The following is a 19243-nucleotide window of genomic DNA, read 5'->3' on the forward strand; positions in this document are numbered from 1 at the left end:
TGTTTACTGCTGTATCACTTTGCTTTTCAGATTCAGCACAATAAACAACGACAAAACCTGACACTATTTTATGAACCCGAATGATAACGATTGAAAGCCTCTAGAGGTCAGGCTAATGGAGAGCATCTTTCCCGCAACTGCATCTGCTAAATGCGAGTGACACCTGCTGGAGTCCTCTCCCTCATAGCCCACCCCGTCCCACCATGGCTACCTCCGCAGGTGTTTTACTTGCCCGGGGTGGACCTTCTGGAGGCCTGCGTCCACTATATCCCCCAGAAAGACGCTTGGGAACATGAAATAAATCCCTGTGGCTCTTTCCTATTGCAGAAGGCAAAAGTTGTCTCTATCTGCACATTACCTCTTCCACCTTTCCCGTTATGCAGGTTTACTGCCACCATATACCAAGGCCTGGCTTCTCCTTTTGGCTTTGACATCATTCCAGAGGAGCTGTAGTAAAACGCAGCATAATCCCACAGGGAAAAGTCCTGAGTGGGCACTGAAATGGGACCACACGATACATTATTCAACTGTTACCTAATCCCTGTGAAAGATACAGTCTAACATTCCTCTTCTTGCCTTGAAGCCACCTGAGAAGACTGCAGGAGAGGGCAGGTGACCCCTGGAAGAGGTCTGAGAAGCCCTCACTTCTTCCATGAGAATATATGATAAAAATTTAAATGTATGTGCAGTATATACTATCTGTGAACGCACATTTACAGTGTTAAGAGTTGCAACTTCTTCAGAACACACTAGAAAAGGTTCATTTGTGGGACATCAGCAGCCCCCGAAAGACTGCTGATCGAGTCTTGTGACGATGCTGATGAAGACTTGTGAATTTTTCCCTCTCTGCTATTTTCTCACAATCTGCAGCGCCGGTGAGTGCTGGCACCCGACACCCCGCAACATACGGTGGGGACGGTGCAAAGTGCTGGCCGGCCCTGGGGCAACGGAGGACACCCTGCGCAAGTCATCCAGCATCGCTGGGCCGGTGTCCCCTGAAAAGGGACCCAGCCGCTGAAGAGACCTGCTGGAGCGGGACAAGGAGGGAAAACCCCTGAGGGTGCCCCCAGCCCTGTGTCAGGCCACCGTGCCGGCAGGGCCCCACACGCCTCACGCAGTGCCTGTGGCAACTGAAGCAGCGTGTGCAGCCCCCACTGGGGAACTGACCCCCTGCTGAGGAGATGGGACGCGGACAGGGCGATTCTGGGGCCAAGACCGCCTCAGCGGGACCATCGTGGGGAGGGAACCACCCGCCCAACATGGCGCTAATTCTTCGCCACCCGCCCCAACATCCGGGTTCCCGCCTGACCTTCCTCCCGTGAGCCTCAGCGGCCTGCCCCTTCCCGGCTTCCCCCGCGTCGGCGCAGAGCAGCAGCGGCAAGATGGCGCAGGCGCCGGGTGAGTGCGGCGGGCCGCCAAGGTGACCGCGGCTCCCTCCCTCCTCCCTCTCTGACCAGGCTGTGTCTCTCTCTGTGCCACAGTTCCCCTCAAGGACACGAAGCTGCTGGACGTGAAGCTGGGCCAGCTGCCCACCTGGCTGGCCATGAGAGACTTCACCCCCGGGGGCATCGTGGGGGCCCTGCGAAGAGGTGAGGGGGGCTGAGGGGGACCCGCCCTGCGGAAGCAGCTCCGCGCCCCCTCGGCCGATGAAGACCTGGAGGGTGTGAATCCCTTCTCCTGAGGGAGCTGGGCAGATCAGTGCATAAGCATCTCTCTGGCTGCCGGAGTGGGTGTTGGCTGGGGCAGGGGGGGTCTGGCAGTACGGGGGCTGCTTCAGGGCGATTTTTGCTTCTCCAGAACTGAGCCTTCTGTAGCATCTTGTTCTCCCACCTGTAAATTTGGTTCTCGCATGGGCTTTATCCGCCAGAAGTTTGTTTTCAGTATTCCTTCTTGTATAAAGAGGTAATATGGTGACCTGACTCCTGACCCTGTTTGCTGAAAATCTTAAGGTTTCCCAACATCATGAGTAAATTAAAAAAAAAAAACAAACCAAAACATTTGATCCCTAAAGATAGTAAGAAAGGACACAGGGCTTTTATAGATGGCTTGGCAAAAGTTTTGACTGATGCCCTTTGGTGTAAGTACAGATATGGCATTCAGGTAGATTTAAACACAAAATATCAAATGCAAGTGTGTACATAATGTATATACACTAGTATGAAAGAACTGGATAATTCCAAAGCACCTTGTGCTCATGAAAGTGAGAATAATGTTTAGGGAAAAATGATAAATGACTTTTTTTTTCCCTTTTTGTTAAAGGTTTAGTGCTATTAACTTGAGTTCACCTTGCTTAACTAACACACGTTGCCTTCTCTCAGACTTGCTTCTGAGACCCTCAAATACTTCATCAGAAACAATTTCCTGAAGTTCTGTGAAACCAGGCTGCTTCTTTCTGACGCAGAAAAATACACAACTCATCTGGCTGTTATGAAAACTTTTCTCCCACACAGGTTACGACAGATACTACAATAAATATATCAATGTCAAGAAAGGGGGGCTCGGCGGGATCTCCATGCTGCTTGCCGGTTATGTTGTCATCAGCTACATCTGGAGCTACAGTCACCTGAGTAAGTAAAGGCAGAATGGCCGAGTGCATATAGTGCAGCTTGGAAGATTGCTCAGGGCAATAAAAACAATTAACCTGCTGCTGCTTTTAGAAATAAAATGAAAGACTGTGCTAACCTTTGGTGCTTGAATCCAAGACTGCGGGCAAGCAACCTTCTTTTAGCCACGGAAAACTTGAATGCTTACTTACTAAGCCAGCCAGTATTTTCTTGGTGATGATGAAAGCTTAGATCTTGTTGCCTGTCTGACCTGACAATACTTACAAACTATATGCTCAAATTTTTTTAGAGTGCTTGCTTTCCTGTAATTTCAGGTGTCGTGTTTTTTTCTTGTGACTTCAGTAAAATTAATTTGCTTTACTTTGAATGATAGAGCATGACCGCCACAGGAAGTACCACTGAAGTGCGAATTTCAGCAAGTGAAGGTACAGCTCTTGAACAGACTTGGCTACCGGAACAGCTATCCTGACAGAAGACACCAGGACTATTCGTATTAAAATCTGTACTATTATGACCAATAATAAAGTGCATACACTTTACATTTACTGAGCTGATACTCATAACTGACTTATTAATTGTACTGTGCAAGTGAGTGTGTCTTAGAGTTTCACCCCTCAAGGGCAAGTTCAGAGAGGGTTGGGAAGGCGTCTGCTACTCGGGTTGTGTTATGAACTGGGGAAACTATTACAATTGATTCCTATGTAACTTTAGTAAAAAGCACTGAATTGCTTCTTAATGGCCATTACGTGCAGGTTGGACAACTAGGTGAAAGGATGTATTTTGATTTGAAAGAACAGCGTCTGAGCTTTTGGTGGCTTGGTGTGGCCGTGTGTTTCTGATTCTCAGGCTCACCCAGGGACTGGGGGTATGGGGGCACTTTTCCACCGTTGCAGAGCACTGACTGATACAAGCTCAGTGTAGCTGTAAGGAGGCTGCAACTCTCATTCTGTCACTGGGATTCTAATGCTTCTTACCTCTGAGAACCCAAAATTTTTATCAGAACTCCACCTACTTTCATTGCTAAAAGAAGCGGGAAGGTTATTCTGAATGGGTATAAGCTTAGAAGACCTTTAATATAACATGAAGTTAAACTGAAGGAAAACTTGGCTTCTTGATTTAAAGGCAGTGGTGAGAAGTTTAATGGGAGACACTATGCGTAAGTGCAGCTTAAAGGAGCATCTGTGGGTTTGGCCCCAGCCCATGACCTTCCTCACACACGCCCCTAGGCAAGTGCTTCCCACCGCCACAACACAACCTGCTGGAACCGCAGCCGGGTGTCGCAGGTACAACCTGCAGTATCCTCTTGGGAGTAGGAGGGAGAGGGAAAACCACTTCTTAAGGGATATGAAGAATCAAGAGCTTCAGTGGTAACAGGAAGGTTTTCAGTTTTAGAAAATACCTGTTCAAGTAGTGAAGACCATAAACTCCTGAACTAGATGGAGAAGGCAGCCCGACACTGATGTGGTTTAGTTCCCTCTCCCTGTGCCCAGCTACACACAGGCAGCACATCTGGTATTCTGGCCACTGTTCAGCCTCTGGGGGCACAACGTTAGGCAAAGTGTCTGTCATACCACAGTCATGTAGACTTGAAACTTCTACTTCGACTGACTCCACTCTCCACAGTGAAATAACTGCAGTCATTCAAACCAACACAGGCTCTGGTCACTTCTCTAATCATATTATCTCATTCTTAAAAAAAAAATAATAATCACAGCCAGCTTTATCCATCAGTACATTTCAATAAAAACAAAGTATAAAGGCAATCAGCAAACGAGAGATGGGTTAGAATCAATAAGGCTCACATTGTAGGTGCAATTTTTTTTTTAATTCACATTTTATCATTGGCCCTTTTGAAATAGTCTTCTCACAAAATGAATGGATTTTGGCTTGCAAAAACTGCTCTCAGAAGAATGCTCTACCACTTTTAAAAGCAGTGTTCCATAAGAATATACATCTCCACTTCTTGGTCTTCTCTAGGCTATGGAAATACCTGCTCAGTGTGAGCTGGACGATGCGGGGGCTGAGACAAGGCTCTTCTATTCCTACTCCTCAAGCCGTGTTCATTTCCCTCCAAACTTTTTGCAAATGGAAAATGAGCACAGATGTGGCTTTCCTACATTGTTCCTCATTGTTTGGCTAACCACAGAGATGCCAATTTATTCTCCCCTTGATCAGTTCTCACCCAGAAGATTAATTTCTAACCTTCAGTATAGCAAGAAGCACAGAAACAAAGCAAGTGGACGAGAGTTTTACAGTCCGGTGTACGTGACGGGTTTAAGTCAGCCACCAGGACAAGCTTACCGACTACGACAGGCTGGATCTGGGAACATGACTTTGCTTTTTAAGAGCTACAGGACAGCAGAATCCCTGCTCCCTCACTGAAGGGAAGGCATTTCAAGTATTAGTTTTCCCAGTCAGTCTTCCTGCTTCCACAGGGAGGGCTGAAACGCTGCAGGTTCTCCAAAGAGAAGTGGCAGAAGGAAAACACTTTAAAGAAACACTGGCGTAAGATGTATTTATGTAGAGTGCTGCACCGGTGAGGGGTTTGCATATCTATTGGCTTTTAGATCTACCTTTCAGCAGGGCTCAATGAAAATAGGCGGAGGCCAAAATCTATTTTAAAAAGGTTAAAACATAAAAAAAAGTCGTGGACAATTACAAAAATGTTGCTTAGCAGCAGCCAGCCTCTGACCAGTTCTTTCAGTAATGGCATTAAAAAACAACCTGATTAATAGTTCAAGACATAGTGCTAGGCAGAAACCTTTTCTCAGTGTTAACAGCTCCCCTGCACTCTTCGTTCTGCTCTTTCACTGTCCACTGAGAAAGGCCAGATGTCCTTTGGTGCATCTGTTGGCATAATGACCTTTTTCACCGCACTAAAAGAGAAAGAGAGAGAGGAATTATTACAGTTACAGCTTTTTTTCCTCTAGCTGCCTTTATTAAGGTAGCCGGCAACTGTTCCGATTTTGGAAGCTTTTCTGTGTATGGAAGATGCAGCATTTAGCAGGTGAAGTAAAACGTGGTGTCACAAGGGACACTCCTTGGAGCAAAAGCTGCTTCTGTGGTGGGAACAACCTGACACCATGTTATTGTAACGCACTACAAAGGAGAGACCTCTCAGTGCACCACTACGAACAGCCAAGGGCTGTAACACACAATCAGAATTTCAACATTTGAGGCTTCCAAGACTCCTCCATCTGACACGCACTAGATCAGAGATCTGTGGGGACTCTCCTGAATTAGACAGGGAAAAGTGCAGCTGAACAAGAGATTCATGACTTTGCATCCTGAAGCTATCCAAGACCAAAGGGAAATGCCAGTATCTGGTGCAACAGCATTCTCCAAATATGTAATCTACTTGCAGCTAAAATAATAAGCAGTGAAATGGATTCAGCTACTTCATATCCCTCTTTTACTCAAACAAGCACCTAAGGCACAGAAGTTGGTACGTACAGTGATATAACTGTCAAAGCTGATAGGACAGGAAGATTCTTTGCCCTTTTCTAGAGGCTAGAGTTGGGGCTTTTGTGGAAAAATAAACTGAGATGGAAACTCAATTGCGTCAGTTTTACTGGTGCTCCTCAATGAGCAACCAAGGTGAATAGCTCATTCCTTGGTTCGACAGCAACAGGGTGCATTTGCAGCTGAAATACTGAACAGTCTTTGCATATTCAATTCCTGTTAGTCGCAAGGACCTTCCAAGCTAACAGGGGAGAAGAAAATCTTTCTACAGCCACCAAGTGTAAGCAAATTAACTCATGAGACAAAACTACTATTAACTCTTATTTTAAAGTGTACAGTTCAGCAGTTTTCTTTAACTGTCAGTGTGAGGGTTTCCTGTTCATTAGCAGACGAGCAAAGTGTGTCCTACAGCAGCCTTAATTGTCACAGCGAGTCCAGGAGCTGGCAAACCAGCGACTAGAAGCCTCAGGACTCAATGCTAATTCCCACAGCTGTACCCACGCACCAAAACACGTCTATTGAGCAGAGTGCACATTTCATGAACCTGGCTACGTTGTGAAAAAAACCTTTTGCAGGACAACACCCCACATCACAACAGTCCGTTCCTTTGCCCGTGGCAAGCAACCAGCAGCAAAGCAGCAGGGTATAGTCCAGGTGACATGCACTCTGTACTTCTTAAACCTGGCAGCCTCTGCTCTCCCTCCTCATCCCTCCCCTCTGAATTACCTTGTAGCAAGTGACCTGCTCCAACGGCCGGGGTCCTCTGTTCCCAGTGTTGTTATTTTGAGACTGCATGACTCCGATGACTTGGGGTGTCCTCTGTTGGTTAGAAGAGTTCTGACTCGTTAAGTGCATCAAGGATAAAGACCTTTACGGTTGTTAGTTTGTTAAGAAGGAAAAAGAGCACCCCATATATCAAATGATCAATTTTCCTCCAAATCTATGTGTGGGTGTTCTGCCAGCTGGAGCACTGGAGAAAGTATCAAGCACTGAGGTTTACAAAGTCCAGTGATCCTGCTTTTCTCTGGAAAGCAGATTTAGAGAGTAGGTTTAGGCTGCTAAAATATCATTGGCATCACTGAGAGAGTCACACAGATTACAAGAACTGGCAGATTGCTGCACAACCATGTATGATGTGCTTCTGTGTAATGTGGAAGCATTCAGTGACTAGATCTCCATGTAAAGTTGGAGGAATTGTAGGGCTTTCATCACTATAACGGCACTCAGGGTTGCTCACTGCTTAGTTCTTGCCTAGCACCCTCCCTTCCAGACAGTGCTCCAAGCAACAGAACTGCCACTGCTGGCCACTGAGCTGGGGGACAGTACTAACAACTGAGAATGTTAACCAAGGCGAGGGGAGAAACAGGACAAAGCAAAACACCATGGTCCCAGGACAAAGGCAGCAGCAGTCTGTTGTGATCAGATGGTGGACATTAGAGGGCTGGGAGGAGGGACAGTGCTTTGTGGTTTATTAGGATTTGTCTCAAAGTTCTTAATTACAAAATAATATCACACCCTGTTGTAAAATAGGAATGGTTTTCCCTCATTCAGTGAGTGTTCCTCCAAGGCTTTCCAGTAAGCCAGATCCAAGAGCCCAGGTGTCCAGTCTGGAGTGACAACATACCCTCTTTTAAAGCACTGTGGGAAATGCTTTGAGGATGAGCGTGTAGGGGGGGCAGGGGAATTGTGTACCTTTTGCTGTGTTTGTGTCGGTTGAGGCAGTGGTGGTTGCTCTGTGGTTCCCATTGGCAGTTCAAACCGAGGGCTGGTTTAGATGGAAACAAGAAAATTGATTCTCAAATCATATGCCAACATTTTACCATCAGGTCAGTCAAGTAACTCCAAATAACAAAACAAACATGCACCCAATTAAATTCATCTCACAGGATATAGACCTCCCCCTCCCCACTTCTCTCTGCATTCTGACGCTCAGCAATTACGTATACAAAAATGACAATCCAGTATGTAGTATATCCCTCTGCCTCTAAAGTCTTCTGGAATATAAAACCATGTGATCCCACTGCACTGATGGCATCTGATCACCACTCCAGAGTCTTACTGGTGCCTCCCTGAAGAGGCCCTGCCCCGTATCCTCAAATGGGTACAACAAACTAAACGCTGGCCACATCTCCAGAGACACTGGGAAGCACTGGAGCACCCTCATCTGACACACATCGGATTATAAGGAAAACACAAGATTACAGGACAAGCCTGGAAGCATACTCACTGCATGAATTTACAGGTAGGCCCCTCTGGACAGAATCCTACTAGGTAATTCACACAAATGACTCTTCGAGTGTGTCGGTGTCTGCAGAGGGGACCTGCAACACAAAGCTCAGTAGTTCACATTCCACATATACGTAACCCCAGCACTCAGTAGTAGCAGGTACACAAGCAGGTCGTGCAAAGAAAGAGTAGCAACACCCTACCCTTGATTTATAGCCAGAGAAGCAGCAACTGTGTGACATACATACCATGTTTACAGAAGCCTCTGTCATACCAGGGACAGTCTTTGATCTTAGACTCCGGGTCAATGTGCAAGAATGGACATTCTTTGTTACTGCATTCCCCTGTACCAAAGGCAAACACACTTCTTAGTCAACTGTGTAGGTTTGAGATCAAATGACTCTCAAAACATTACCTGGATCATGTAGCTCCCACAAAGCTGTTACCAACATTTATAAGTTCAGGCACAACAGTCTTACTGCCTGCCTTAACCTAGATGAAGAACACCAAGGACTCACCCCTGGTGAGTAAAGTTCCACCAGACTGGATTATTTATGTGTGCTTTTAAAAACAATGAGGAAACTAAATTTGAAAGAGCAGTCATGATAACAAAAACCAAACATTTAGTGCACCAGAAGTGTGGAGAAACTACAAATTGCGCACTAACCTCAATCCAAGGAAACCTACAAGACTGTAAGTTTCTGACAGCAAGTTGCCTCATTATGTCCAGATCTCCAGAGCTGGAAAGCAAGTGCATAAAAGTTTTGCACCCCCATGCCCTCTGCTGCTCATCAACTTCCCAAAATAAGAGTCATGCAAAGACTAACTGCTCAGCCTACTCATCTTATACCCAAAACTGAACATAAGGCATAAAACCCAGTAAAAACTTGAACTTCCCCCCTCTTCCCCCAAGGGACAAGCTCTTGAGAGAGAAGACATCTACAATATGTCACAAATTTAGGGGGATAAGAAGATGAAGGACTAAGCAGATCTGAAAAATTACAACCTAACAACATCATCAGACACAGAAGAACTGTAACGCTCTGAAGACGGATGAGAGGGATGTACCAGGATCCTCTTCACCATCTCCCACGCCAGCAAGGAACGCTAAGTAGGAGCTACAACGCCCCTTACCAAATTTGGAGTAGAAGTAACACTCAGGCATCTTGGTCATGTCGTACTCATGCAGAAACTCGCACTGGTCTCCCTTTTTGCACAGTCCTCGTAGCCAGTGTTTGCAAACAACTGTCTTTTCCCCACTGATGTGTCGGAATGGGCACATGCCACCTGTGGAAGGATGGGGCAAGGAGAAGGGAAAAAAGAACAATTAAAACGTGCATCACAAGAAGGCACAGGGCAACAGCGACACTTTGTTCCCCTCTGCCAAAGGGGTTTCAGAAGATGTCGCTTTTTTTTATGAATTTAGACTTTAGTGGCAATAGCAAAACAGGAGGTTCCAGACAAGTCTTATGTTACCCTCTAACAAGCTAAGCAATGTAGTTTCCAGCTCTTAATCCTGGCAACCGCAAACCACAGCAACTAATACAGGCACATCCTCAGCACACTCTGCATGTGGTAAGTTCAAACTTTCCTTTATCAGTAGTTTTGCTTACTTACCTCCCAACTTCTTAAAAAATACCATTATTTCACAATTGCTGCAGTTATTCCAACATCCTTCAGTTTTATCCTCTATCTAGGTTATCCCCTCATCTTTACAAAAATCAAGAGTATTGTAGACAGTGTTAGAAAATCTGATTTACCCCCTTCACCCCCATGGGCATAATTGCATTGGAAATATTACTTGCCTTTTCCACAGGCTGCTTTTAAAAAAAATTCACAGACAGCTGCGCCTGACTCTGTAAAGAGAGCAAAGAAACATAATTAACAAAGTTTCATGGCAGCTTTTAAAATATTTCCTTCCCCAGAAGGACAATCTGGTCCTCAACATCAAAAGAAAAGTGGCATTTTGGTTTGGGGAAATCACTTTCCCACATAAATTCCTTGTTCCAAGTCTGGCCCTCACAAATACCTGTATTCATCTTGGGGGACGCCAAGGGGAATAGAAAAGGTTTGGTGGTGCTTGTTTTGCTTTTCAGATATTTAGGTTTTATTGACTGGGTTTTCCTCTGCTGTTAAGTCCATCATGTCAGTGAACCCTGTATTTACAGTCCTGGCAATGACAGCGTTACATTTTTTGACCAGAACAGCCTGAAACAACTGTTAGTGTGTTATTCCTTGCTGATCCTGACCAACAGGAACCACAATATTTGACGGAGTTAAAACAAAAGTTTAGTAGCCCAGCCAGAATATTTCAGCAAACTACGAGTCTCCTGAGACTACCTGTGTCAGACTGTTAGACTGGAGGAAAAAGTTCAGAGACCAGGCCACAGACATACCTAAAGATGAAGTCTCCCTACCATCAAAATACCTCATTGATCAAAAGAAAATGAAAAAAAAATAATAAAGTATTGTGCAGGAAAGTGATATTTATTCACAAAAATGCCTCAACTTTCATCTTCCAGCCTGGCTGGGTACTAACTACAGCTTTCATTAAGTAGGAAAGAAAAACATCGGATTAAGAGATATTTCACAGGGAAAGCAGAAGTTGGGTGGATCTAAGGATAAGACCTGCGCGAGGCGCTCAAATCACCGGCAATCCCCCACCCTCCCCCAAGCTCAGCCAAACGCAAGCGGGAGCCCTGACGCAGCCCCTGCCCCGCGGACGGCTCCGGGGACAGGGGACAAGAGCCGTCCCCGAGCACCCCGGGAAGGAGGGAGCCGCGCAGCGCCCGGTGTCCGCACGCACTGTCCATGCCGGGAAAGGGCAGCGGCTGCGCCCCCAGCTGCTGCTCCACAGCCAGCTCCAGGTCGAACTTGATGTGGTCCACGCTGGCGATGAGCTCCTGCATGGTGGCGGCTGGGGGGCGGCGGCAGCGGGAAGGAAGGGGGGGTATGGTGGTGGAGGGGGGGGGGGCAGCGGGCGGCCGGGCCCGGGCTGGCCCGGGCCGGCCCGCTCCGCTCCGCGCCGGCAGCGCCTGAGGAGAGGGGAGGCGGCGGCGGCAGCACCTCGCCGCCCCGCGCCGCCCGCCCGCGGAATGCCGGGAGGCACCTCTGACCCCGGGACCCAGCGGGCAGAGCGCGCGGCCCCGCCAATCAGAGCGCGCGGCCCCGCCCCTTCCGCCCGCGCAGGCGCCGGGGCTGGGGGGGCGGAGCGGGAGCGGGAGCGGGGCCGGGGTAGGCCCGGAGCTGGGCCGGGCTGGGCCCGGAGCTGGGCCGGGCTGGGCTCCGCCGGGGACGCGCCCTCCCGCTGGCCACGGGCACATCATGAGGTCCGTGCGGCTCCTCGTCCCCCTGCGGCCGCTCGTCTCGCGGGGCCGCTGGGCCTCCTCCGCTCTCCCGCGGGGGCGGTGGGCAGCCCCCGAGCAGCCCGGAGGGGCGCCCCGTCTGCTCCGGGACCCCCTAGGCCAGGGGCTGCTGCCGGGCTGGAGGCCGTTCCGCTCGTCACCGGCGTCCTGTAAGCGGCCCGGTAGCGATCCCAAAGAGATCGATGCTGGCAGCTGCACTGAAGCTGTTGGTGAGGAGGAGGAGGATGCAGATGAAGGTGTGGAGTTCGGGACACTGTCTGATAAATTTTCTTCTAGAAAATATTATCACAAAACCACATCACGCTTTCAGAATTTAAAGCTTCAAGAAGAGAAAGAGGAAGAACCAGAAAGAAAACCTCGACGCGGACCTAAGAACACCCCGTACTGGTACTTCTTAAAATGCAAGGCCCTCATCAAGGATGACAAGGTTTGTGCCTGGCTCTTTGCTTATTTGTTTTTTAATACCATTGATGAAAGATGCAGCTCTGCAACTCTGCCCCATCTGTATTGTCCTATCGCTTAGTATCTTTACAGAAAGAAGTAAAATAAGAATTTGTGAGGATTCCCATGCTCTGTAGGACTTCTACCACAACCAGCCCACAGCTGTGTATATTAATATCTGTCGAAATTGATTCTCTTGCTGCATCATCATGGATTTTCCTTTTCTGTGTAGCTGGCAGAGGCTCTGGAGCTGTTTGAGGTGCAGATGCTGAAGGAAGAACGTGTGTGGCCGGAAGAAAGCAATTACACTGTTCTAATTGGTGGCTGCGGCCGGGTTGGCTACGTGAAAAAGGCATTCAGGCTCTACAATGATGTAGGTTTATGTTCTCTCCTGTCTCAAACCTTCATTATGTTTTCTAAGCTAAAACTGTTTAAGCATTTGATCATGTTACTTTGTCTCCAAAACTCCTCTGAGTTAGTGTCTGCACCTTCTTAGCCTGAAACTCTTAAAAACAAGTTAAGAAATTCTACAAGTCCTTTCCTAAAAGGCCAGTTCAAATTCTTCTTCACTTCCCTTAGATGAAGAAACGAGGCTTAACTCCCACCGAGGCGACTTACACAGCCCTGTTCAATGCCTGTGCCGAATCGCCGTGGAAAGACTCGGGCCTGCAGAGCGCTCTCACGTTACGGCAGCAGCTAAAGAGCAAGAACGAGGACCTGAACCTCATCACCTACCACGCGCTGCTGAAGGTCTGTGCCCTGTGCTCGGATCTCAGGATGTGCTTTGATGTACTGAAGGTAAATATGTGACTTTTCTCATGTTAAATGCGGTCTGCTCTGGTTAAAGCTCCTGGAAGTTGCCATTTTGCAATTTTTATTTAATTTTCAGCAGATGTAATCACAGATCACATGTTTATGTTGCATTGATCCTTGGTGTCTCATAAAATGAAATCATGTTGGTATATACCAGACATGAAGCTTAGGTACATAAAAGGAGGCAGCTGCAGAGGTTGGCTTTAAAACCGGTCAGGTGTGTTAAACACTTACTGAGCAAAGTTTTTTGGAGTTCACAGCTACTGTGTCTGTCTCCATTCCTCATTCTGAAGACCCACATATTGACAGGTCATCTGAGAGCTCTCACAGCAGCTCTTCTCAGAAGGGCCAGGCTGGGAATAGCTGCTCCTGCCCCCAGATGCCCTGTGGCTCCCATCACGGAGCAGCTAGGATCCGTGCAGGTGTTTCAGGGCTCTCTTTGTCCTGGAGTGATCCTTTTGCTCGCAGCACTGGGCATTCACCCTATGCTTTGTTGCTGCTGTATCTGCAGAAGACGACAGCAGTATTTGAGCTTCACAGCCAGCTGCAACAGTTTGGGTAACTGGAAAGTTTAATGCTCTCTCTGCTCTTTTAGGAAATTGTGCACAAAGGCCATGTTCTCACAGCCAAGACCTTCAGCTTCCTTCTCATGAGCTGCATAAAGGACAGTGAAAATGGCTTCCGATATGCCTTACAGGTTTGTCTTCATGTTCTAAGTGGGGAGGAAAAGGCAGTTCTGTATTATAACTCATCACTTGAACACATGGAAGGCAGCAGGTTGCTCAGAGTGGATGAAATAGGAGTAGTTCAGCTCCTCCTAGGAGAAGTTCTGTAAAGGAGACTTCTATCAGGAAGTCTTGTACCCTGGTAAACCACCCTGGATGATCCCACAGGACTGTACTAGCTCGAGGTGGCTGTTCACCATCAGTGGCATCTCACCTCGTCATGCTGTGAACTTGCTCCCTTTCTGCAAGCAGATACCATTAACAGATACGCTTACAGCCTGCTAGAAATGTTCCTGTTATTTAATATCTGGCATTCCTCTTCCCCTATTCAGGTTTGGAAACAAATGACCAAACTTGGAATAAAGGCCGACAGCCACATTTACAATTTGATGCTGCGTGCTGCGAGAGACTGTGGGATCGGCGATCCAGTCGTGGCTTCTGAACTCCTGCTCAGACCCACCGATGAGAACTCATCTCAGCTAAGGCTGGCACCGGGGAGGCAGAAGGAAAAGGTGAAAAAGCAGAAGGGAACAGAGAGCACAGCTGCTGTCCAGCTGGATGTGGAAGCTATGGAAAAGCAGTTATTTGGGGAGAGTTCAGTGCAGCCTGAAGAACTGATCCAGCAACAAAATAAAGCTGTGAATCAGGCTGAAACAGAACCGGCTGCTCTTGACAGCCCCGGTGTAGCTCACAGCAGGGCTGGAGCGTTGATGAGGAGAGGCCAGGAGGAGATGGAGCCTGAAGAAGCTCACCTAAGCCAAAAGCAGCACTTCTGCAACCTGCCCAACTTGCTGGATTCCAGGATGCCCAACGCAGCTGTGGTTTCCCTGGGGACAGTGGCCTCAGTGTCCGATCGACTGGCTTTGATGGGGGATGTGGAGGGCTTCTTGAATAAAATGAAAGAGGACAATGCAGAACCCAACATTAAAACGTTTACGTTACTTGCTGAGCTGGTGGAACCCCAAAGCCCCTCGGAGTCCTCTTTGCTGGCACTCTTAGATGAGCATAAAGTGAAAGTAGATGTGACATTCTTTAACACTTTAATAAGGAAGAGAAGTAAACAGGGAGACCTGGAAGGAGCAAAGGTGAGGAAAAAAAACCCCCAGAACCAGCCCTGTCACCACCTCCTTGTCTCAGGCCTCCCGTGTTAGCTGTGTTCTGTCATGAGACCTGTTTCTCTATCCACAGTAGAAACTGGGCATCTTGCACTGTTTTCCACAAACCAGTGCTTGGGTTAATTTTCAAGTATTTATGGATTCTGTTCCAGCGCTTTCAGCTCTCTGCCTGGAAAGCTACAGTGGAACTTTTTGGAAACTGATGTCAACACTTATCTTGCAGAACGTGCTGCCAGCTCTAGTGAAGAGGGGACTGTCACCCAACCTCCAGACCTTTTGTAACTTGGCGATCGCTTGCCACCTAGAGAAGGATGGACTGCAGTTACTTTCAGATTTGAAGGTAATAAACTCTGCTGCTTGGGGTTTGAGCTGCAGGAAGAGGCAAACTGAAATGTTAATGCTTCTAAAAAAAGACCTGCTGAGGTTTCTGCGGTGAGTGGTTGTGCTCTCACACCAAAAACACACAACTCTAAAGTAGGTGCCAGCGCAGGTGGTCTGTCCTGTACGTGCGCTGGGACAGGAGAGGGCTCACGGGAAGGGGTGTGCTGGCACCACAGAAGCTCCTACACGTGTCCCGGAGTGAAAGCTTTGCTCCTTGTCTTGCCTGTGTGTCTTCTAGAGAAGAGTCCTGTGCTAGCCAACAGTTGTTTAACTGTAGCATTTGTTGTTTCCAGAGGTCTGGAATAACTCCCAACAAGTATATCTACAGCACCCTCATTGACGCTGCTGTGAAGCAGCTGGATTACAGTTACCTGACAGAGATCCTGCGAGACATGAGGATTAACCAGGTGCCTCCCAATGAAGTTATCATACGCCAGTTGGAGTTCGCAGCGCAGTACCCTCCCAAATTTGACAGGGTAAGTAGCCACAACCAGTCGCAGGGTGAGGGCATCATGAAGGACACCAACAAGGGAGGGGAAACATAGATGTCTGCCTACATCTTTTTCCTATAGTTTGTCCGCTCTGGCTGACAGCTACTTGGTAGCTGTTTCTTTAGTAGCAGCTTGTAGCTATTGCATGCTAGTTCTGAAGTGAGCTCTCTTCTAATAGAAGCTTGTTGGGTTTCTGTTTGCAGTATAAGTCAAAGAACCCATACCTGGAGAAAATTGATGGTTTCCGTGGCTACTACTATCGGTGGTTAAAAGCAATGGCAGGAGAGGAGACCCCCCACCCCTGGGAAAAATACAGAACAGCGAAACGTGCGGTAGATGACAGTAAGGACAAGGCTGTGCAGGAGCAGCCAGGGCAGAAGTAGCAATGAGCAAGACACTGAAGTCCTGCATCTTCCTGGTCCTGGAAGAACTTGGAACTTGCTCCCATAAAATGTCTTGTAGTAAAGCTGCTTTTTGTTTCTATGAACCCAAGTTCTTGTGGTAACTACATAATAAAATACTTGTCCTTTGTTTTGAGGAGAAGCAAATAACATTTTCAGGGTCTTTTCTTAAACTGCAGAGAATGAGATAGGCTGTAGTTTAACAGACCCTGTGCTAAACAAGGAAGAAGCACAATCAAATTGAACAGTGGCTGAGCTCAGTGCTAGTTTTGTCTCTTTCCTGTGTTCTTTGTGTATCTGGGCACTTAACATGCGGCCTGTGAGTCTCTACAGACTGCTGGCATTGGGTCTGCACACTAATTCCAGGTTATAGACATCAGCAGAGAGTTGCAGTGATACTTAGCTTCTTTCTACACAAGATCAGGCGAGAGCTTGACTCAGACTGGAGCTTTGAGATCTGTATTATCTCCTTTCCACACAGTCTTTTAAATTCAGTTTAGTTGAGAAAGAGGGATAAGAGCTGGTTAAAAAACAACCCACAGTCAGAACTCCTCACTATGTAGAGCAACCTTCAAGCAAACAAAAACAAACCACATCCAAGAGAAGAAGAGAGGCACAGAAATGTTTTGCCAGAAGATCACACCACTCTGTCAGGAGGCAGACTTTATTTTAAAATAAATGGCCACACAAAAACCTACTCCAAAACAACCACCATTGTATATATGATCCAGATGAAGGTGTTGCCATTTTAATTGCTATACGGAAATATCCAATCACACAGAAGGTGGCTATAACTGCACTAATAGTCCATTGTGTACGATGATATCCCTCAGAGTTCAAAAAGTAGTCTTATGGCTAAAGGCTTCAGCCAGAACAGCCTCTGCATCCGCAGTGAGTGCATTCAATGATTCTCCCCTGGAAAAGAAACATGAGGAGGGTATTTCAGCCAAGCTACGTGAGCAGACAGACCAGCAGGCTCAGGCTTCAAGGCAGAGAATGGGTCTGCATGGGCAGGGTTTCAACCATCTAGTTTTCTGTTGTTTCCCATGCTTTAACAACTCTTAATCGACTGCATGCCAAAGCTGACAGTAACTTCAGAACCAACTAGATACCAACTCTACCAGCAAAGATAGGAAATGTTAGAACTAGAGGAAATTACCAGGAGGAACAGCACTACCTCCTCTGCTGTCCCTGACCTGGGAGAAGTTAGACCAGGTGCTGCAAGGGTCCAGACAAGCAGAGGAACAAGCTGAAAACTCTTACCACTTCCAGCTTGCTTTTGGGGACCCTGCAGATGCAGTTGGTTCCAAAGTTGGTGTCCCGTGTCTGGATACACCGCAGGCAGCAGAGGTTCTCATAACCCTGTTTCTTCCACTTTGCAATCAGGTTTTTGTCAGCGTATCCTTCCTTGATGCAGTACTCATAGAGCTCTGTAGAGGAGCAGACACCATCACAAGTAGCTCCCAGGAAGTGTTAGAAGACTCACTATCAGGAATTACTAGCTGCAGTAACTAGCAGTTAAAGCCAGGGAGCTGCCAGCCTTCCCTCTATCCTCCCTCCCCAGAAAACTGATCCTTCCCACCAGTGCCCCAGCTCAGGTGCATCCACAGGTGGACATCTTGCTCCATTCTGTTTTCCCCCACCCAGGGTAAAGCACTTGCATTCCTCACCTCTGCTGATAGCTTTTCTTTTATAGAAGAGATCAAAGATGTAGCGTGTTTTCTGGTGATGAATTCTGAAGATAGGCCAAAGGGATTCCACTTTCCTCTTCCCTTCATGAGGCTCTGTCTCCGCTGGAACACAAACACCAGGTTTCAGCTGACTGTTCAGGTGGCCAACTCATTTCCTTAGTCACTTTGCAATAAACTGATCCAAAAATGTTCATAACTTTAATACCTTACAGAGATAAGACTGAGTTTAATGGGAGAAGACACAAACAAAAGGGACCTGACCTGAAACAGTTCCTTTAGGAAATAAAAACGGAATGACAGTGGGGGTGACGTGACCCACACCGGGATGGCAGGTGACTTCATGGCTGCTCTGGCTCATCAGACCAGAACAACGGCACAGACGAGAACTACCAGTCCCTCCACGCACACCAGTGAGCTTCAGCCAGGGCTCGGCCATGGCGTGCCCTAAAGCAACTGTACACCAAACCTCTGTGGCCTGTGCACACCCAGAAAAAAGCAACCAGTACTGACCCAGTCTCAGTCTGCGGTATCACTGCAAGGCAGAGAGATAAAAAAAGTCAACCTATATTCATGGGGGAAGCTGTGCTTCCTGAAGTGGTGAAGGATTAGCTTGTTTCGGGGTCACATCCCTGAGAACACCCAGCTCTGCCATTTACCTTCTCTCATCTTCTGATCCAGCTCATCCAGCGTTGGCTCAATCAGCTCCCAGCCATCCGGGGGTGGCTTCCTGCTCCTCTTCACTTTGGGCATTGCCTCAGAAATAAGGAAGGCAAAAGGCGAGGGAACAAGGGTTTGCCAGCACTCAAACGTGCAGGTGCTTCAAAGCCCCGAGAACCACCGGAAAAAAAACAAAGGAAAAAAGTTGTTAGCGATATTTCTCCTAATATTTCCATGCCCCTTTGCCTTGTTCCACTTCCGATGATGAAAATAAGCTTTATCAAGCTCGCGAAAGAGGTAAAATCTCGTCCCGTGCGGCCCTAGGGATACCAGCAGGCCCTGGGGTGAGCGCTGCATCTGCCGCACCACAATAAATCATTTTTTCTCTTCAGTGAAGTGAGACGACCGCCGCCCCTCCCCCACTCCGGGCTACCCTGAGGCAACAACTTCCGTCAGCTCCTGCTGAAAACCCGGCCGAGGCCGCCAGCCTAGGCCCCGCCAGGCCCAGCGCGGCCCCCGGGACTCGAGCTGTATCGGTGGTGGAGGGGAGAGGCCGCAGACCCCGGCCCCGCTCACCTGCTGAGGGCCGCAGCTTCCGCGCCGCCGTCGTCGTCACTCGCGGGGCCTCTCCCACCCGGGCCGGCTCGTGGCCCCGCCCCTTTGGGGTGTCCACCGCAGTGCCTGAAGGAAACCCTCCCCGCTGTGCGCGCCCTCGCCTCGGCCGGGGCAGGGCTGGGAGCGCGGCCCGCCCGGAGGGGAAGCGGATCCGCTCTCCGCTTCGGTGGGGGTAGTGGGGGAGACCCGGAGGGGCGGCGGGAGCGGCGGCGCTGAGGGCAGCCCCGCAGCGGGGGCCTCGCGAGCGGTGGTGGGTGGGCGGGCACCGAGGGCCGCGCGCCGCGCGCGGGGGGTGG

The 19243-nt window shown here is 48.4% G+C and overlaps 4 protein-coding genes across 7 annotated transcripts; 2 read left to right on the plus strand and 2 right to left on the minus strand.

Annotated features, from left to right (window-relative positions):
* Window positions 1-1349: 1349 nt before the first annotated feature.
* On the plus strand, window positions 1350-3109 carry ATP5MF (ATP synthase membrane subunit f). Its single transcript, XM_074886560.1, has 4 exons — window positions 1350-1398; window positions 1482-1589; window positions 2451-2567; window positions 2938-3109. The coding sequence occupies exons 1-4, from the start codon at window positions 1383-1385 to the stop codon at window positions 2964-2966; spliced, it is 270 nt and encodes an 89-aa protein (XP_074742661.1). The 5' UTR covers window positions 1350-1382; the 3' UTR covers window positions 2967-3109.
* A 1112-nt stretch (window positions 3110-4221) lies between these two features.
* CPSF4 (cleavage and polyadenylation specific factor 4) lies at window positions 4222-11240 on the minus strand. Of its 2 annotated transcripts, none has more exons than XM_074886553.1 (8): window positions 11059-11240; window positions 10058-10108; window positions 9387-9539; window positions 8501-8596; window positions 8254-8347; window positions 7719-7791; window positions 6753-6845; window positions 4222-5440 (listed from the first exon to the last, which is right to left on the minus strand). In XM_074886553.1, exons 1-8 carry the CDS (start codon window positions 11159-11161, stop codon window positions 5372-5374), a joined length of 732 nt encoding a protein of 243 aa, XP_074742654.1. In that variant the 5' UTR covers window positions 11162-11240; the 3' UTR covers window positions 4222-5371. The 2 variants fall into 2 exon arrangements, with proteins under 2 accessions (XP_074742654.1, XP_074742655.1); XM_074886554.1 differs by having other exon boundaries at window positions 11055-11139.
* A 240-nt stretch (window positions 11241-11480) lies between these two features.
* Window positions 11481-16134, plus strand: PTCD1 (pentatricopeptide repeat domain 1). The gene is made up of 8 exons (XM_074886552.1): window positions 11481-12044; window positions 12291-12431; window positions 12638-12856; window positions 13467-13568; window positions 13929-14681; window positions 14935-15051; window positions 15386-15568; window positions 15787-16134. The coding sequence occupies exons 1-8, from the start codon at window positions 11577-11579 to the stop codon at window positions 15964-15966; spliced, it is 2163 nt and encodes a 720-aa protein (XP_074742653.1). The 5' UTR covers window positions 11481-11576; the 3' UTR covers window positions 15967-16134.
* A 498-nt stretch (window positions 16135-16632) lies between these two features.
* On the minus strand, window positions 16633-19027 carry BUD31 (BUD31 homolog). Of its 3 annotated transcripts, none has more exons than XM_074886556.1 (5): window positions 18909-19027; window positions 18332-18492; window positions 17655-17777; window positions 17248-17414; window positions 16633-16899 (listed from the first exon to the last, which is right to left on the minus strand). In XM_074886556.1, exons 2-5 carry the CDS (start codon window positions 18423-18425, stop codon window positions 16849-16851), a joined length of 435 nt encoding a protein of 144 aa, XP_074742657.1. In that variant the 5' UTR covers window positions 18426-18492; window positions 18909-19027; the 3' UTR covers window positions 16633-16848. The 3 variants fall into 3 exon arrangements, with proteins under 3 accessions (XP_074742657.1, XP_074742660.1, XP_074742658.1); XM_074886559.1 differs by lacking the exon at window positions 18909-19027 and adding an exon at window positions 18766-18786; XM_074886557.1 differs by lacking the exon at window positions 18909-19027 and adding an exon at window positions 18699-18718.
* Window positions 19028-19243: the final 216 nt, after the last annotated feature.

The sequence above is a fragment of the Strix uralensis genome, chromosome 16 (genome assembly GCF_047716275.1).
Source record: "Strix uralensis isolate ZFMK-TIS-50842 chromosome 16, bStrUra1, whole genome shotgun sequence".
NCBI classification, from domain to species: domain Eukaryota; kingdom Metazoa; phylum Chordata; class Aves; order Strigiformes; family Strigidae; genus Strix; species Strix uralensis.

What these genes read in the sequence shown, in the direction of transcription:
- ATP5MF (XM_074886560.1), top strand. An exon ending in CGTGGGGGCCCTGCGAAGAG is followed by an intron (nt 1,590 to 2,450) that starts GTGAGGGGGGCT and finishes TCTCCCACACAG; the next exon opens with GTTACGACAGATACTACAAT. An exon ending in CTGGAGCTACAGTCACCTGA is followed by an intron (nt 2,568 to 2,937) that starts GTAAGTAAAGGC and finishes TTTGAATGATAG; the next exon opens with AGCATGACCGCCACAGGAAG.
- CPSF4 (XM_074886553.1), bottom strand. Translation starts at nt 11,161, where the DNA reads ATGCAGGAGCTCATCGCCAGCGTGGACCACATCAAGTTCGACCTGGAG. An exon ending in GCCCTTTCCCGGCATGGACA is followed by an intron (nt 10,109 to 11,058) that starts GTGCGTGCGGAC and finishes CTCTCTTTACAG; the next exon opens with AGTCAGGCGCAGCTGTCTGT. An exon ending in AAAAGCAGCCTGTGGAAAAG is followed by an intron (nt 9,540 to 10,057) that starts GCAAGTAATATT and finishes ATCCTTCCACAG; the next exon opens with GTGGCATGTGCCCATTCCGA.
- PTCD1 (XM_074886552.1), top strand. Translation starts at nt 11,577, where the DNA reads ATGAGGTCCGTGCGGCTCCTCGTCCCCCTGCGGCCGCTCGTCTCGCGG. An exon ending in TGTGCTTTGATGTACTGAAG is followed by an intron (nt 12,857 to 13,466) that starts GTAAATATGTGA and finishes CTGCTCTTTTAG; the next exon opens with GAAATTGTGCACAAAGGCCA. An exon ending in ACCCTCCCAAATTTGACAGG is followed by an intron (nt 15,569 to 15,786) that starts GTAAGTAGCCAC and finishes TTCTGTTTGCAG; the next exon opens with TATAAGTCAAAGAACCCATA.
- BUD31 (XM_074886556.1), bottom strand. Translation starts at nt 18,425, where the DNA reads ATGCCCAAAGTGAAGAGGAGCAGGAAGCCACCCCCGGATGGCTGGGAG. An exon ending in GGATCAGAAGATGAGAGAAG is followed by an intron (nt 17,778 to 18,331) that starts GTAAATGGCAGA and finishes TTTGTGTTCCAG; the next exon opens with CGGAGACAGAGCCTCATGAA. An exon ending in AAGAAAAGCTATCAGCAGAG is followed by an intron (nt 17,415 to 17,654) that starts GTGAGGAATGCA and finishes GCTCCTCTACAG; the next exon opens with AGCTCTATGAGTACTGCATC.